The sequence below is a fragment of the Poromitra crassiceps genome (assembly GCF_964638095.1).
Source record: "Poromitra crassiceps genome assembly, chromosome: 1".
NCBI classification, from domain to species: Eukaryota; Metazoa; Chordata; class Actinopteri; order Beryciformes; family Melamphaidae; genus Poromitra; species Poromitra crassiceps.
The window spans coordinates 61,700,318-61,716,333 of NC_139623.1; the positions used below are offsets into that span (position 1 = coordinate 61,700,318).

Consider the following 16,016-nt stretch of genomic DNA (forward strand, 5'->3'; position numbering starts at 1 on the left):
TGTTGAGTTCTAATAACCACCCCCTCTCTTGTCTTGCCTAGCAGAAAATAAAAAGCTGTAGCCTGAGGGGATGCCTCGACAAGCGTCGCTGAAGCGGTGGACGAGAGCCAACCATTCAGTAAGAAAAAAAGAAGAAGAATGTAGACCAAATTGTGAAATAAAATCATTAACATAAAAACTCTTGCTATAGAGAGTGACCTAATGTTAAGTCATGCAAACTTAAAATCATCAGAGGAGGACGTGGAAGGTGTAAGATCAGGTTTACTTATGCTGATTTGCACAAGGTTTTCTAATGTTGAAACACCAGTAGGTTTTGCAAAATAGTTCTTGCCAGGTGGTCTGTTATTGATTATAACTGGGATGGTGGAGAGAGACTCTCTGGATTGTCACTGGAATAGTTTGAATCTGGGGAGTGCTCAGCAGGACCCTGGGAGAGATGTTCATGAAAGCAGATGCGAGTGATTTCTATAGTGGGGTCATGCTGGGACCTGTATCAATCACAATTGAAAACAATGATACGTGGAGGCAAGTGGATTGAGGGTCAGGGTCCAGCAGGTCCAATTTGAACACTGAATTTCAATGTTTTTGTGCTTTGCTGCTCTGCTAATTTTATACTGATGAGTCAGCATCTATAGTTTTACCTCTTCGTCATTAGCAGCGGAATACAGTTGTGAGAGCTATTCCTATAGTTCCCTACTCACTGTCTCCCTTTTCGGTTGGCAGTTTAACTGATTGAACAGACCGTTCAATCAGTGATCTGTGCTCTTTTGTACGAGGGATCAGCCGAGCAGCATTTTGGTAAACAAACCGCGTCACTGGGTGGCAACGGCAATGGAACCCTATGGAGCCCAAGTGGCGCGAGGCTTGAGTCTCTTGTCTCTCTCTCTCTCTCACACACACACACACACACGGTCCTGGCAGCTGTTCTGCCCTTGGGTGAGTAGCTCCCCTGGCTCATGAAGTTTGCTTTTTCTCATCAGTCATAGTCCTTTTCTCAGGATTTGAAATTGATGATTCATCTATAAATAGGTCATGACATCAATTTCATCGTGACATCATCTGACTCTAGCCATCTAACTCTGTTTATATTTTAAAAACTGCGACAGTTCACACAACTTTAACATGACATGCATATATTATACATCAAACTCTTGAGCTACTTCTGTATACATACGATGTCATGTATAGTTTTTGAGATATTAACGTTAATAACGTTTGTTTGGCACAACTCATACTATTAACTGCCGCGGGGTTCCGCATTTCTGGGTGGCAAGTGACGTCACGCTGATTCGTCCTATTGCTGTGATCATCGTACCTACTTATTTTATTTTATACATTGTGTTTGTCTGCTCGTACTAAGTAAAATGAATTTATCTTGTGGACAATAAAGTACATATATCTCTCAAATTAATCACATTATCTCTAAGCTCCCACAGATGGTAGTGCATGTCTGAGGAGAAACTATCATGAAGCCTTTTGTGTGGGGGGCGGTGCCACGTCATTGGCACCGCCTTTTGGTACAGAGGTTCCAGTAAGTGTCTGCCCACATGACAGCAGCCTGGAGAAGCAAAAAGGCATTTGAGAGATTTTGAGAGCATAAGACCAAATCTTCTGTGGTCTGTCTGATGCAATTCAAAGTGGATTGGTATTACAAAGTGCTACGTCTGGCAGAAACTGGGCACGTCAGCTCACATCTCAAGTCATCCCTACGTGATGCTGCTTTTCAGTGGATGGACAAACGGGACCATGACCCTCATCCTTTGGAAATTACGGAATGACTTGAAGCTGGGTGTTCACAGATACTCTCCAGATCAAACATCTGACTGAGCCTGAACAAATCTACAAGGAAGAATAGGAGAAAATCCCCAAATCCAGATGTGCCAAGATGATAGACGCATCCAAGAGGACTCAAAGCTACGTATAGTCACCACCTGTAGGAGGTATGGACTCAAGGGATTGAACACTTATTTCAGGGGGTCCAAAACTTTTTTCCTAAAAATTCTGACATTAACGTCAGGATTCTGACTTTAATGTCAGAAGTCTTCTGACTTTTTAAAAGTCTTTATTTATCAAACTTTATTTTCAAAATTCTGACTTTATTCTCAGAATCCTGACTTAAACTCAGAACAATTTTTTTCTTCTTCACATGTGGCCATAATCTTCGATAGTTTTAAATTGTGTGTGGTGTTAAAAAATATACATACATACATACATACATAACAAACAAACAAACAAACTACCCCACTTGGGGGTCACGATTGTAGCTAGGGATAAGGTCATAGAGAGTCAGGTTTCAAGGGGTGGGTAGAGGGAGTGGCTATGGGGATGTGGGTGAAGAGGGTGGGGCTGGTGAAAAGGGGCTGTATCTAGAGAAGAGGGCGGGGCTGGTGAAAAGGGGCTGTATCTAGAGAAGAGGGCGGGGCTGGTGAAAAGGGGCTGTATCTAGAGAAGAGGGCGGGGCTGGTGAAAAGGGGCTGTATCTAGAGAAGAGGGCGGGGCTGGTGAAAAGGGGCTGTATCTAGAGAAGAGGGCGGGGCCGGTGAAAAGGGGCTGTATCTAGAGAAGAGGGCGGGGCTGGTGAAAAGGGGCTGTATCTAGAGAAGAGGGCGGGGCTGGTGAAAAGGGGCTGTATCTAGAGAAGAGGGCGGGGCTGGTGAAAAGGGGCTGTATCTAGAGAAGAGGGCGGGGCTGGTGAAAAGGGGCTGTATCTAGAGAAGAGGGCGGGGCTGGTGAAAAGGGGCTGTATCTAGAGAAGAGGGCGGGGCTGGTGAAAAGGGGCTGTATCTAGAGAAGAGGGCGGGGCTGTATCTAGGCGGTTGGAAGGTTGTAGAGTCAGGATTTGAAGGGTGGGTTCAGGGAATGGTTATGGGGATGTGGGAGCGTGATCAGTAAGGGGCGGGGCTAGGTAAAATGGGCCGTAGCTAGGGATAAGAAGGCCGTAGAGAGTCAGGGTTCAAGGCAGGCCGTCTGGCCGATGCCCGGTGGCCTGGCCTGCAAAAAAAAAAAAAGTTTTTGCAGGGCAGGTATGTATAATAGTGGAGCCAGGCAGGGAGGAATGAGTTAACTTTTCAGTCAGAAGCTCTGCTGGGACCCCAGCGCGGGTGAGCAGGGCTTGCTGTTCAATGTTGCCAAAATGGAGAAGAAAAGAGGTACAGAGAGGTGGAAAGCAAGGAGCCTGTATTTATTTATTTATGTACTTATTTATATTAGGCTATATAAAAAAAGATCCCATTGGTCAAATGTAAACAGTAGTGGCTAAACTGAAAGTATGGGTTGGATTGCTTTTGGGGTTTTCTTCACAAAAGTGGAGAAGGAGGCAGTAGCAGCACTAGCACTGCAGCAGGTGCTCCTGCAGAGCTGGAGGTGGTGTTGAACTTATCAGAATCAGGAACCTTCAGGTAGGCTACAATTTCAGAGCATAAAGTGAAACATGTAGCTATATGCTTATTGCTTTCACATTGGTAATGTGCTTTATGAGATTATCAGTAGGACTGCACAATACAGTTTAAAGTGGAGATGAAGCAGTTTGATTTTATTATTTTTGTATTTGCATTTAACCTCAGACGAGACAAGACAGGACACTGCACTCTTCCTTAAATGAAGTTTGCTGTGAAGCTTTTGGACAGAGGCATGTTTTTGTTTTTACGTCTTCATATTATACTTGCAGTTATCTAGGCAATGTTGAATTCTATTAGTGAACAAATAGGTAACATGTAACATCACGTTAGCATTATATCCACCAAATCTTGCTTCAAACGGCCCAAATCTTTCGTGTGTGTCCACGTGTGCTGGCCTGGCCTGCATGGTATCTAATGCCCGGCCTGAATTATGGTCCCAGTCCGCCCCTGGTTCAAGGGGTTTGTAAAGGGAGTGACTAGAGGGATGTGTGTGGTGCAAAGGGCCGTGGTGAGGGAAGGGGCCGTAGCTATGGATAGGAAGGCCATAGAGAGTCAGGGTTTGAGGGGTGGGTAGGGGGAGATGGGTGGTTTAGGGGTAGGACAATTTTCCATGTTGAAAACGATAAACATTGCCTAAAGTGCCATAAGGCTGAATAGCCACACCACTGTGCCGTGGGCTTCAAGGTATTTGTGCTTGTATGAGTCTGGACTGTGGAGTGGACAGACATGGATGTAGACTGTAACTTGACTTGTTGGCGGAGGCATACAACCCCGAGGCGGTATTTCTAGTTTTTTGCTCAAATGCATTTAATTGTAATTGTAAATGTTTGTAATTGTAATGCCATCCGCGCAAATAATGTGGATTATGCTATGGCATTACATTATGTGGAAGCGGGACATGGCAATCCTAATACACTGAGGGCCATCATGGTGCTAGAAGTTGTTGAGAAGGACATTAGAGGCGGCGACCGCCTAAAAAGACTACTCCAATGCGAGACGTTCTGGATTGTACAAAGCAACCAAATACCCCGGCCTCAATGATGAGATAGATTTTTCTGCATTTCTGTAAAATAATACTTCAAAAAATATTTCCTGAAAAAATATTTTAATATGTGGAACTACTGAGGGTGATTATTTAGCCAATGTTTGTAGTTATGAATTATGGGTATATTGGCCTTCCTGTTTTTGTTATCATTATTGTCATTTCTAATGACTTGAGTCATTAGAAACTGCTCTCATCTCCCCTCCCCCTTCCTTCTTCTTCACCAATAGGCTTGCACACTAATGGTGAACCCCCCCCATTCTATTCATTAGTGGAACAGAATATAGGTGTGTAAGCCCTGATGAAGACCTACACTGTGGTCGCAACGCAATGCAACACATTTTTCTTTGCCATGTAAAATAAAGGCATTTTAATTATTCCAACCTACGGTGTGCCTTGGATTGTTTTTGAACGCAACTTGCATTTTTTTACATTTGACCAAAATATCACTCATGCAAAGTCCTTCACAAGACGGAATAAGCACAGTACACCTGAAATATCCAAAGAGCACCTGTAAGTGATCACTACAGAGACCCAGCAGCGCTTCCACTCTATTGTCTGCACTATTTGTACTGCTTTGTAATACTACTGTACTCCATTCTGACTTTAAACTCAGCATTCAGACTTTATTCTCTTCTGTGATTTTTTTTTAAATACTTTATTGCAGGTAGCATTGACATTCAACATGTATTCATTATTCCAATCATCCTGCGAAATTTATAATTTGTATATATATTTTATGTACATAACCAAAAACGTGGAGAAAGGAAGAGAAAATATAAAAGAAAAAAGAAAAAGAGGTGAAAACAGAAAATAACTATTCTCTTCTGAGATTAGTCAGAATTCTGACATTAAAATCAGAATGACTTTTTCCTCAGAATTATGACTTTAATCTGAATTATAGCCTAAATAGCCTGCATTTATATAGCGCTTTTATCCAAAGCGCTTTACAGTCAGTAGGTACATTCACCCATTCACACACCGATGGCGGCAGGTTACCACGCAGGGTGCTGGCACACCAACGGGAGCAATTTGGGGTTCAGTGTCTTGCCCAAGGACACTTCGACATGCAGACTGGAGGAGCCGGGAATCGAACCACCGACCTCTTTTATCCAAAGCGATTAGTGGACGACCCACTCTACCTCCTGAGCTACAGCTGCCCCAATTATGAATTATGACATTAAACTCAGAGAGAGAGAAAAAAAAAAAAAAAAAAGCCATCACATTTGAATTCCAGGCGACGTTAAGGCTGGGGATCACTGACTTATTTTAATGTGACATTTCTATATTTCATTTTCCAATAAGTGTGCGAACACTTTGGTGCTATTATGGTGCGTTTTGTGTGACTTCAGTTAAATTTGAAACTTCTTAAGATCTTAGAATTCATTAGAATTTAGTGTGGTATGCTTCTGTAAATAGACTCAAATGACATGCAGCACAAAGTATTGCCATACATGCTTCATTGATAAACAAGAAGTTTATTTCTGACAACACCATAAAATAATTACATTTCAATGCTGTAGCATATGGATCACAAATAAATACGTTATTCAAGTGTAAAAAATACTGTCTTAACTTATACAATACAATGAAAATGAATAAATAGGCAGGTGTATCAGTATTCAGACCTGGGTCACAACACAGTCTAGTGCAACTCCCATGCAATTTCTCTATACTTGTGAAGCAGTCTGTGCCCAGACCCATTTATAAAGCCTCTTATAAAGGACTGCTTTGTGGATCTAGGATAATGAATGGGACAGATGGGTGTATGTGATCTGAGAAGACTACCACCCCAACTCTAAAACCATGCATCATTCAATTTCTCTAAATAACAGATGATTCAGTCCAAGAGTTCAACCCACTCTATAAAAGTATTATCTAATGTATTTGTTAGGCAAGGACTTAAATTATCTGCCTAACATTTCCATGATTTTAAATATTTTGCTGTCATTTTGGGTCGGTGTCATGTTTGTTAAAAAGTGTAATCGTAGTAATCATTCAATCAGAACTCATAAATAATAAATAATAATAAACATGCAAGGAATCCACTGTCTGATAGTCAGGTAGCAAGTCTAGGTGGTCTTCAGGAATTGTTATATACATTTCTGTGCCGGATACAAGTGATGAGATGCTGCAGGAACTTGACGAGTTCAATCTGAACTCCCTGCTGGTGTGTGACCGTGTTGCAGATTGCCTGAAAGACAAGAAATCAGGTTCAACTATTCAAGATTCAAGAACTTTATTTGTCCCCAATGGGGCAATTGGTTGTGCAATAGAGGAGAGCACATAAAACACAAACACACAAAACATACACAGTAAAGTGCAAAGTGCATTAAAAAGTACACAGTGACACAGCAATAGCTACCTTTCTCACAGTGTTAAGGAGGGAGATGCTATCTGTTAGTTTTGACTGGTGGAAGTCATAGGAGGGAACCAGATGGCAGCAAGCAGATAGCATTTGCTCAGTCAGCTTTCCTTCTTTAATTATAACTACCGTAAATTCCGGACTATAAGCCGCACCTTTTTCCCCGTTTTTTGGGCTTTTTTGGCCCCTGCGGCTTATATAACGGTGCGGCTTATCTATGGATTAAAAAAAAAAAAAAAAACTCTCTTTTTTAGCACTCTTTCTAACTATAAATCCACTTCTGTTTTAATTTCCTCTCTTGCCCTCTTTTCACCACACCGCGGACACTGTGTGCACTGTAAAAAACAACACAGGTGGTGTTGTGTTATGTTGTTTTGTTGAAATGTTAATAAATGGGAGCTTCCTCAAACAGCCATCTCTTTCCCGACAATCCCCTCTGTGCATGAACCCTTACATATGGTAATTAAACATTAAAACACAAAAAAAAAAAAAAAAAAAAAAAAAACCATTAAAACACCCGCGGCTTATAGTCCGGTGCGGCTTATATAAGAAAAAAATAGTCAACTTTGCAGGTGCGGCTTATACACCGGTGCGGCTTATAGTCCGGAATTTACGGTATATTTCCTTCTCCCTGAAGAGATGGTGTTGTGCTCTAAACCTTTCAGCTTGGTAACAAAGATTTTACTTTCCCATTGCTGTCCATGTGGACTGTGACAGTAATCATGAGATAGAGGCCCGATCTCCAAAACACCTCTTGTCATGAGGACAAGCTTTTTCCATTCTAAGCCAACAGAATAACAAGATTCAAGATTTTTATTGTCCCCCTAAAGTACGCACGTGTGAAATTCTTATGCTGTGATATGTACTGTAACAATGTGTGTAACAATGATTTAATTTATAAGATAGTGACAGATATCCGACGCTGATCTGTCCTTACATTGGTGAACATATCTGTTTCGGTTGGAACTTATATGAAATAAAATGTTATAGTACCGGTCACTATCACAGGGACAGCTATACGTATTCAAGTCAAATCAGTCAAGTTTAAAGTCAAGCTTCAGTGTCAAACAGTAAAGTGTTTCCAGTTCTTACTTTGTGGCCTTCGTTATAGATGACCAGGTTTCGTACCATCTCCTCTTGTCCTCCGAAGTGCGTATTATTTGCCAGGATCTTCTCTACTTTGCAGAAAAACGCAGGCTGTATGGAATATAAGGAAGTATTCCCTTTTAAAGATAGACAGTACATCAGACATACATTGTCATTTTGTCCAATGAACAACAGAGCTAAGCTGCGCTCTGACATTTTTCATAAATGTTGTTAACCTTCTTGAACCACTGCATTTTCAAGGTCAAGGTTCACTTTATTTGTCTCACATGGGAGAAATCTGTCTTAGAGTAGAGGACTAAAAATGCTGCAGTACATACAGACAGACAGGACTAAAAATGCTGCAGTACATACAGACAGACAGGACTAAAAATGCTGCAGTACATACAGACAGACAGGACTAAAAATGCTGCTGTACATACAGACAGGACTAAAAATGCTGCTGTACATACAGACAGACAGCACATTAAAAAAAAGTGCAAACGATGACATGTGCAAGTTGAGGTAGTCACACAGTCATACATCACAGTCATTATACTCGTCGGCTTTCAGGCCATAAGCACCATGCAATAACGCAGTGCAAAATACAAGAAGTTATAGTGCAGTCAGTTACAAATGATACTCGTAAATGACACATTACATTACAATACAGGCAAGCAAACAAGCGATTGTTAGACTTACTGTACATGTTAGCAAACAAGCAAATGTTAAAACTATACATGTAGGCAAGCAGGCAACTTACTTGCTTACCAAAAAATATTTCTAAAATCCTGCCACAAACTGAGGCAAAGAACTCCAAAACTAGATTAACAAGTTAGATCAGACCTGGGCATTATGCGGCCGGGGCGGCGGCCTTCATGATGGTTCTGGTTCTGCCTGGCCCGGGAGGTCAAGACAAATGGCCATTTTACTTATGAAGCTGAGATGAGATGACCTAAATCGGCTGTTTGGAGGGATTTTTTTTGTGATATAATAAATGCTTTAGAGTAAGTGCACAGTATGTTTTCTATATTTTTTTAATCTAGTGATAAAACCAGAAGGGAAGAAATTCCGTCAAGGCGTTACTGAGATATTGCATTAACGAGCTTGAAAATGGCATTCGTGAGGTGACAGTGACCTTGACCTTTGACCACCAAAATGTATTCGGTTCAACCTTGAGTCCAAGTGGACGTTTGAGCCAAATGTGATGAAATTCCGTCAAAGCATTCCTGAGATATTGCGTTAACAAACTTCGGACAGACAACGCGAAAACCATAATGCCTCCTGCTCAGCTATATTATGTACTCTGAGCTAGTACAATTTTGTCATTTTGCTTATAGGGGGCGCTATATCAATATGTGAACATTTAAAAGGCCATAACTCGGTGGTTGTAAATCATAGAAACACTATTGCTTGACTGTTGTTTTCCGTCAAGCCACATCTATCCATGGAGGGTTCTCCCATCTCCGCCCTCGAGGTTTGCCGCCATTTATAATTTTGTCCAAAACTACTTTTCCCCGCTACTCTTCCTACAAATGTCTGGACTGTTCTGCACAAAACGTCTGTCAGTTTTTTTGAAAGTCCACACCGTTTTCATATAATCTACTTCCAAAGTTTGGTGGGTGGAGCCTATTTCACAAAAAAGTCCCACTAAACCAGTGGTTCTCAACTGGTGTAGTCTCAGGACCCACTATTTTCCTTGTCATGAAGTCACGACCCAAATTTCAGATTTTTTTTTAAACCACTCAAATTTATTGCACAAAAAATAGCGCATTAATACACAATGCCTTCATGCACTGTTATAAACCTCAAATGAACAAAAAAGTGCAAAAGAAGTGCAACTAGCGCTAAAAACCAATTGAAATAAGGCAGACTTGAATTACAGGCCTATATGTTTTTAAATTTAAACAAGTCAAACTGGTCATGCTCAGAAAGTCTTATTTGAACTGTATGAAATATGAAATAAAAGGTAGATTTATCTTGAATTACATACCTATATGTTTTTAAACAAGTTAATAATATTAATAATAATAAAACAAGTTAACCTGGTCATGCTAATCCAGTTTCAATAGTCTGAATTTAAAACGAAATAAAAAGGCAGACTTTTCTTGAATCACAGGCAGGCTATATGCTTTTTAGTTAAACTGGTCATAACTTTTAATTAAACTGTGGCCATGCTAATCCAGTTTCAATCATCTGAATTGAACTAAAATTAAATATGAAATGAAAAGGCAGACTTCTCTTGAATTACAGGCAGAGCATATGCTTCAGCTTGTTAAACAAGTAAAACAGTCAAGAGGCTTGACACATTGACGCACGCTACTTCGTTGAAAGGCTCGTAATCAAATAAAATCAAAATAAAAGCGTTTTCTTTTTTGGCATTTTTTTTTTGCCAATGTCCACGACCCAATCAAAACGGCCCCGCGACCCACCTTTGGGTTGCGACCCACTAGTTGAGAAACACTGCACTAAACCATCAATCTGGGTTGTTTACCTTTAAAAAAATGCTTTCGCCAGATTAAAGACACATTACGTGATGTTGTTGACAGATGTTTTTTCTCTAAAGGCGCACGTTGGTTATTTTCCTTGTTCCTGGCGGAGATCTACACTCTACTGAGCGCACTTTTCTAGTTACTTTTGCTTCACAGTCTGAGACATGGACATGAAGCCACAATGTTGCAGACACATCACTTTCCTTACCTTGCAATTGTTGGGGCCCTGGCCCTCCTTAACACAGTACACGAAGTCCTTCAAAACATCCTAGAGTGCAAAAGAAGCAATATTGAACTTAAAACACTTTCCTGACTTACAAACGCGTTTTAATGAGTAAATTCTGTATTTAAAGTGTGCGGTTTTGCCATGTTGAAGCTGACAAAGCTTTAGCAATTGTGTTTATTTAACAGATGAGGTCTTACCTTAGGGAGAGACGTGCTGTAGTTTTTAGCCAAATCAAACACCCGGTCCAGATTAATTCTGGAAACATTAGCATGACGTGCATGACGTGGCTTGGCACTTGCTGGGATGACCAGGAGCACCACAGTGGAGACCAGCAGAAGCATCATCGTCTTCATGATCATTGTTGCTTTCTTTGGCTGTCGAGCTGTGGAAGAAGCTATTTCAAGAAGCCCTTGTACTGATCTCAGTTGCTGGCTTACAGTTGGTTATGATGTCTTTGCTGACAACACTACTTATATACTGAGTTTCCCCACGCCTTGATGTTTTCTCCTCTCAAAAAAAAGTAAATACAAAAAACTTGCAGTGTCAGTCTGTGGTGCGTGAGCAGGGTTAAGGATTTGATTAAGATCTTGATTAAGTTGATTAGTCAGTTTACCACCAAAACTGCGCAACTTTTCTCTGAACAGCGGATCTATAGAGCGGTTTGTATACCAGCAATATAATCTCTCTCTCTCCGTCCTAACAAGCAACCACGTACTGCCCTGCATCCTTAATACTTGGAACGAGAGCCACTCAGAGATAATAGCTGGGGCTATTACAGAAATGACTTATTGATTGGACTTTATTAGCTCACAAATGGAGCAGAGAATTTGAACAACATGAACAGATTTAAAGAGCTCGCAAAAACACTTCAAAAGCAATTAACAACATTTTCTGTTACAAGTGGAGATCTCAGCACTAGGCTCAACACGACCAAGTGGTGTGAAACTGGGATAACTGTATTTCCTCAGACTGTCTACAAACTGTAGTAAAGCAACGTTTTCCAAGCTGCTCTTTTGTCTAGGCCATTAAGGATATGGATTAGGAACCATAGAGAACTGAAATGACCAAAAATAGTTTTTCACTCTTGACATTTCGAAAGCAATTTTTTTTCTGTATGTATTTTTCCCCCTCCAACTTGGTTTTAAAGTATGCATCTCTCAATTGTTTTGAGCCACAGGTGGACTTTAAAGTTTGTTTGAACAGGTAGATAGATCCTCATTATGTGAGGTTCCAGTGTTCTACCCCCCCCCTCCCTTTAAGTGTTCTGCTCAGTAGACTCTTTGGTTTCTCCATCCATATAGTAACAGACCTAGGTACAATTGTACATTAGGGAAACTTAAACTAGCATCATCTGTGCCAAGCAACTCTTGGCACGTCCTAAACCAACAACAGAAGCATCTTATCACATACTGTAACCTCTGCACTGACTGCAGAGTTCTAAACATCAATGGGAGATAGAGAGATCACAGGTGGATTTCTTGGAGGCATCCACTTACTAATATGAGCAGTATGAAGCAGTATGCCAGCAGGAAGCACAAGAATATTTGAATTGTTGAATTTGAATGTAAATTACAGAAATGACATGAACTCAACATGAACTAAACCCAACTGGTATGAGGGCAATAAGATTAGACAATGTGTATTCTCCAAGGTTTTTAGTTAAAGAGTCTGCTGCCTAGCATCTGGGTAGTGTAGCGATAAGAGCACTTGCCTACCACCACGGAGACCCAGGTTCAATTCCCAGCAGTGGTACTTCCGGCTTGGTCCGACGTCCCTACAGACACAATTGGGCGTGTCTGCCGGTGGGAAGCCGGTGGGGTATGTGTCCTGGTCGCAACACTATTGCCTCCTCTGCTCAGTCAGGGCACCTGTTCGGGGGGGAGAACTGGGGGGGAATAGCGTGATCCTCCCACACGCTACATCCTGCCGGTGAAACTCCTCGCTGAAAAGAAGGTGAAAAGAAGCGGCTGGCGACTGCACATGTATCAGAGGAAGCATGGTGCTAGTCTACAACTCTCTCCAGATCAGCAGAGGGGGTGGAGCAATGGCCGGGATAGCAGGTGGAGTTGGCCAAGTACAACTGGGGAGAGAATGGGAGAAAAATGTGGAGGGAGAGGGGGGAACAAAAGTGTGCTGCCCGGCCCGCCTCACTGGAGGTAAGAGGAGAGGGAGGTGATGCTGCACTTGATGATCTCAGAGTTCTGGTCCTGGTTCTTGCGGATGCGGTAGAAGTGCTCGACGTAGCTGGACCGCCCCAGCAGCTCCACAAAGTCCTCGTCGTGGGTGATGATCAGCAACTGGAAGTTTCGCTGGCGTTGGCGGCTCTTGATGATTCTGGGCAGAGTGAGCAAGAAGGGAGATGACAAAACAGCTGGAATAAGCTACATTTTTCCATTGATAGCCTCGGCTTAAGTATATTTCAGTTATTTTCAGACATAACTGTAACGTTTAAAGATATTTAGGGTAATTAAACATGGTGATCCTACCTATCTGACATTTCTGTTGTGCTTACTTTATGTACTGTGTGTTAACTCTCCACCGGTCGGACTACAGTAACTACAAGTTTAGGGTGTTGCCCAACAGGTTAATTACGGTAGGTCTCCAAACTAACCTCAGTGAAAGTGTTGTTATTAATGAGATATTTACATTAGACTTAACCATTTTTTCATTATTTCAGTTGTTCCTCGCCCCCGTTTGCTCCATGCCATTAAATTGTACGCAACGCAAATGTTTTCTCCCCGGAAGTTATTGTAAACAAACTGATTTGTCTATAAAGCAGAGCTAGAAATACTTTGTTGCCATCCTCGGGGGATATCCACGGAAGTCTGCATGTGTATGGGTATGGACTAGTCTTTATGTTTATTATGATCCCCAGTGGGTATGGACTAGTCTTTATGTTTATTATGACGAGAAATTTCACATGCCTCGTGTGACATGCACTCAATCTCTAGTTGTTCCGGGAGCCCTGTCCCCGTGTCCCCCTGTGTGTGTTTGTGTGTGTGTGTGTGTGTGTGTGTGTGTACCGGATCACGGAGTGTGTGTGTGTGTTTATATGTATGTGTGTGTCATACAGCAGAGGTTTTCAAAGTGCGTGGTGGGCCTCCCCAGGGGGGCTCCAAACAGTTTCAGGGGAGGCTCAGTTAATGGAAGTGAAAAATTAGTTAGTTAGTTATCAAGAGGAGATCAAATAGCCTAAATGTGTGTGATTTGGAGAGTTTGAAGATTTGAAGAGAGTTCAAAGATACAGTACTTTTGGGGAATTTGACTGTTTTCCCCCACTTTCCCAGAGTCAGAAAGGAACAAATGCCTTCATACAGACCTTTTGATGTATTTGGCGTAGTCTGAACTATGTCTGAAGTACAGCAATATCAGTCTATCTTGGCTCAAATGTTGACCTGATTGGCGACGGGAAGGGGGGGGGGGTGCATTTTTCCAAGCCTTGTCTGAGGGGAGGCCCACAGTCCCAGACTTTGAAAAGCCCAGCAATGTGTGTGTGTGTGAAGCGTGGGAGTTGATCAGGGTTGCCGTGGCATTCAGTGATGAGTCAGTGTGCAGAAGAGGAGCGCTCTCACTTTGTAGTAGTAAGATTATCAATCATAATCAGAGCTTGACATCAACTTTTTTGCTCACCAGCCACTGTGGCTAGTGGCTTTCCCATGTTACTAACCACTCAGCATTTTCACTAGTCACAATTTTGTTCTTTGGAAATTACCTTTTATGTAAAGCTGATTGTGCTACAATTTACTTGAAAAACTTGCAGAACTAGTATTAAACCTTTTGTTTTAATACTAGCATCTGGTCTGCTTACTGTTGTCGCCTATGTGTAATTGCTTTTAACATTTGTCTGCTTGGCTTATCCTGTTTGTTATTTTGTTGTCTCCTATGCATGTACCTGTTGAGACTGCTGTGTCCTTTTACTCGTGTCCTTTTTAACCTGCGCTATAGCTTTGCTCTGTGTTTTTACAGTTTACTTCTATTTTTATTCTTTTAGGAAGCCTGTTGCAACACCTTGGCCGGGGACTATGGGTGGAAACTAGCCTTTTGGCTAAACCGGTGTATTTACATTGAATTGTTGATTAACACATTGAGTGCCAAGGACGTCTGTGGACGTCCTAAAAAAAAGTAACGAGAAGTGCCAAGGACGTCTGTGGACGTCCTAAAATCATAATTCATATTATTCCATAATTCTGCTGTTTAAGGTCGTACCCAGCCAGTGAGCATGAATCCCTTCAAGGGATCACACGGCGCCACCTTAAAAATCTACACGGGAGCTGCGCCACCCACCTCAGATCCTTTACTTTGTGCAGGAGAAAGCGGAGAAAGCCGTGATCAAAGAGACACTGATGCATGCTGCAGCCAGAGCCATATAGATTGCTCTGTCTGCAGCTGACAGTTGGCTGCGATCCGCGCCCACAACTGAGCTCTTCTGCCTCTGTCTATCTGTCTGCATATAGTTTCTCCACACGATTACCTGCCAGAAAGGCAGCACCCGAAGCCGAACGGCCAAACCTTTTCCTGCAGTCCCGTTTGCCATTTCCTTGTCGCGCTGGGATCCGCCCGGGGCAAAAACGGAGGCTGCGAAAATAGACTGTGTGCGTGTGGGGAGGAGTTTGCAGCTCAGGGGTGGAGAGGGGGGGAGAGGGGGGTGGGGCACGCAGGCTGCACAGAACTACACCATGTCACTACATCAGAAAATATTAGCTAGAGTCGGTGAATGTGCTTGAAATTAGAGTGCAAAAAGTATTCATAAAAGTGACTTTATCTTGAAAAGTAAAAAAAGACAGCAGAAAACCCTTGAAAGTGCTCTTCTTTCAGAGGCTGTCATTTCATAATGGAACTGTCTAGAAACAAAATTTCTTCTTTGAAAGAAGCAGGAGTGTCCAATGTTTCATTAGAGTCCAGCCCTGTCCATATAGCCCTAATAGAAAAAATTCTATAGCTGTTTTCAACTGAATGGAAGTGAATCTGGCACAGGCTCCAGACAATTTTACTGAAGCGCTGTGGCACTCAATGTGTTAATATGCTCTGTCCCCTTTTTCAATAAACTGAACTGAACTGAACTGAAACATGTAAATGACCACTGTAAACACCCAAATCACAACTACACAAACTATTCGGCTCTGTGTGTAAAGCTCCTGTTGTATTAAGAACACATGAAAAGAGTAGAATTGCCCGTGTACTATTGAATGTGTTGTGTACTGACTCTACGAGGGCATGGGCCAGCGACTCAATGTTCTCTCGGTCCAGGTTTGTGGTGGGCTCGTCCAGGGCCAGGATCCCACAGTTCAGACAGAACGTCTCTGCCAGAGCCAGACGGATGATCAGGGACGCCAACACCTACACACCACATTTGGAAAAATGAAATTTACAATAAATTGAAAATAATCTATAAAATCTATAAAATATTTTA

General features: G+C 42.0%; 2 protein-coding genes across 2 annotated transcripts in view; both read right to left on the reverse strand.

The window, feature by feature from the left end:
- Positions 1-1,498: 1,498 nt before the first annotated feature.
- On the reverse strand, positions 1,499-10,972 carry LOC310788964 (uncharacterized protein; the record flags this gene model as incomplete). The annotated part of the gene is made up of 4 exons (XM_083650570.1): positions 10,804-10,972; positions 10,589-10,648; positions 7,898-8,002; positions 1,499-1,558 (listed from the first exon to the last, which is right to left on the reverse strand). The coding sequence occupies exons 1-4, from the start codon at positions 10,963-10,965 to the stop codon at positions 1,499-1,501; spliced, it is 387 nt and encodes a 128-aa protein (XP_083506696.1). The 5' UTR covers positions 10,966-10,972.
- A 438-nt stretch (positions 10,973-11,410) lies between these two features.
- The window catches only part of rad50 (RAD50 homolog, double strand break repair protein), a 102,690-nt gene continuing 98,084 nt past the window's right edge, over positions 11,411-16,016 (reverse strand). Inside the window, exons 27-28 of the mRNA XM_083644108.1 lie at positions 15,810-15,943; positions 11,411-12,940 (exon numbers count right to left, since the gene is read on the reverse strand). Of these exons, the coding sequence (XP_083500234.1) occupies positions 12,754-12,940; positions 15,810-15,943 (321 nt within the window). The 3' untranslated portion in view covers positions 11,411-12,753. The remainder of the gene's footprint in view (positions 12,941-15,809; positions 15,944-16,016) is intronic.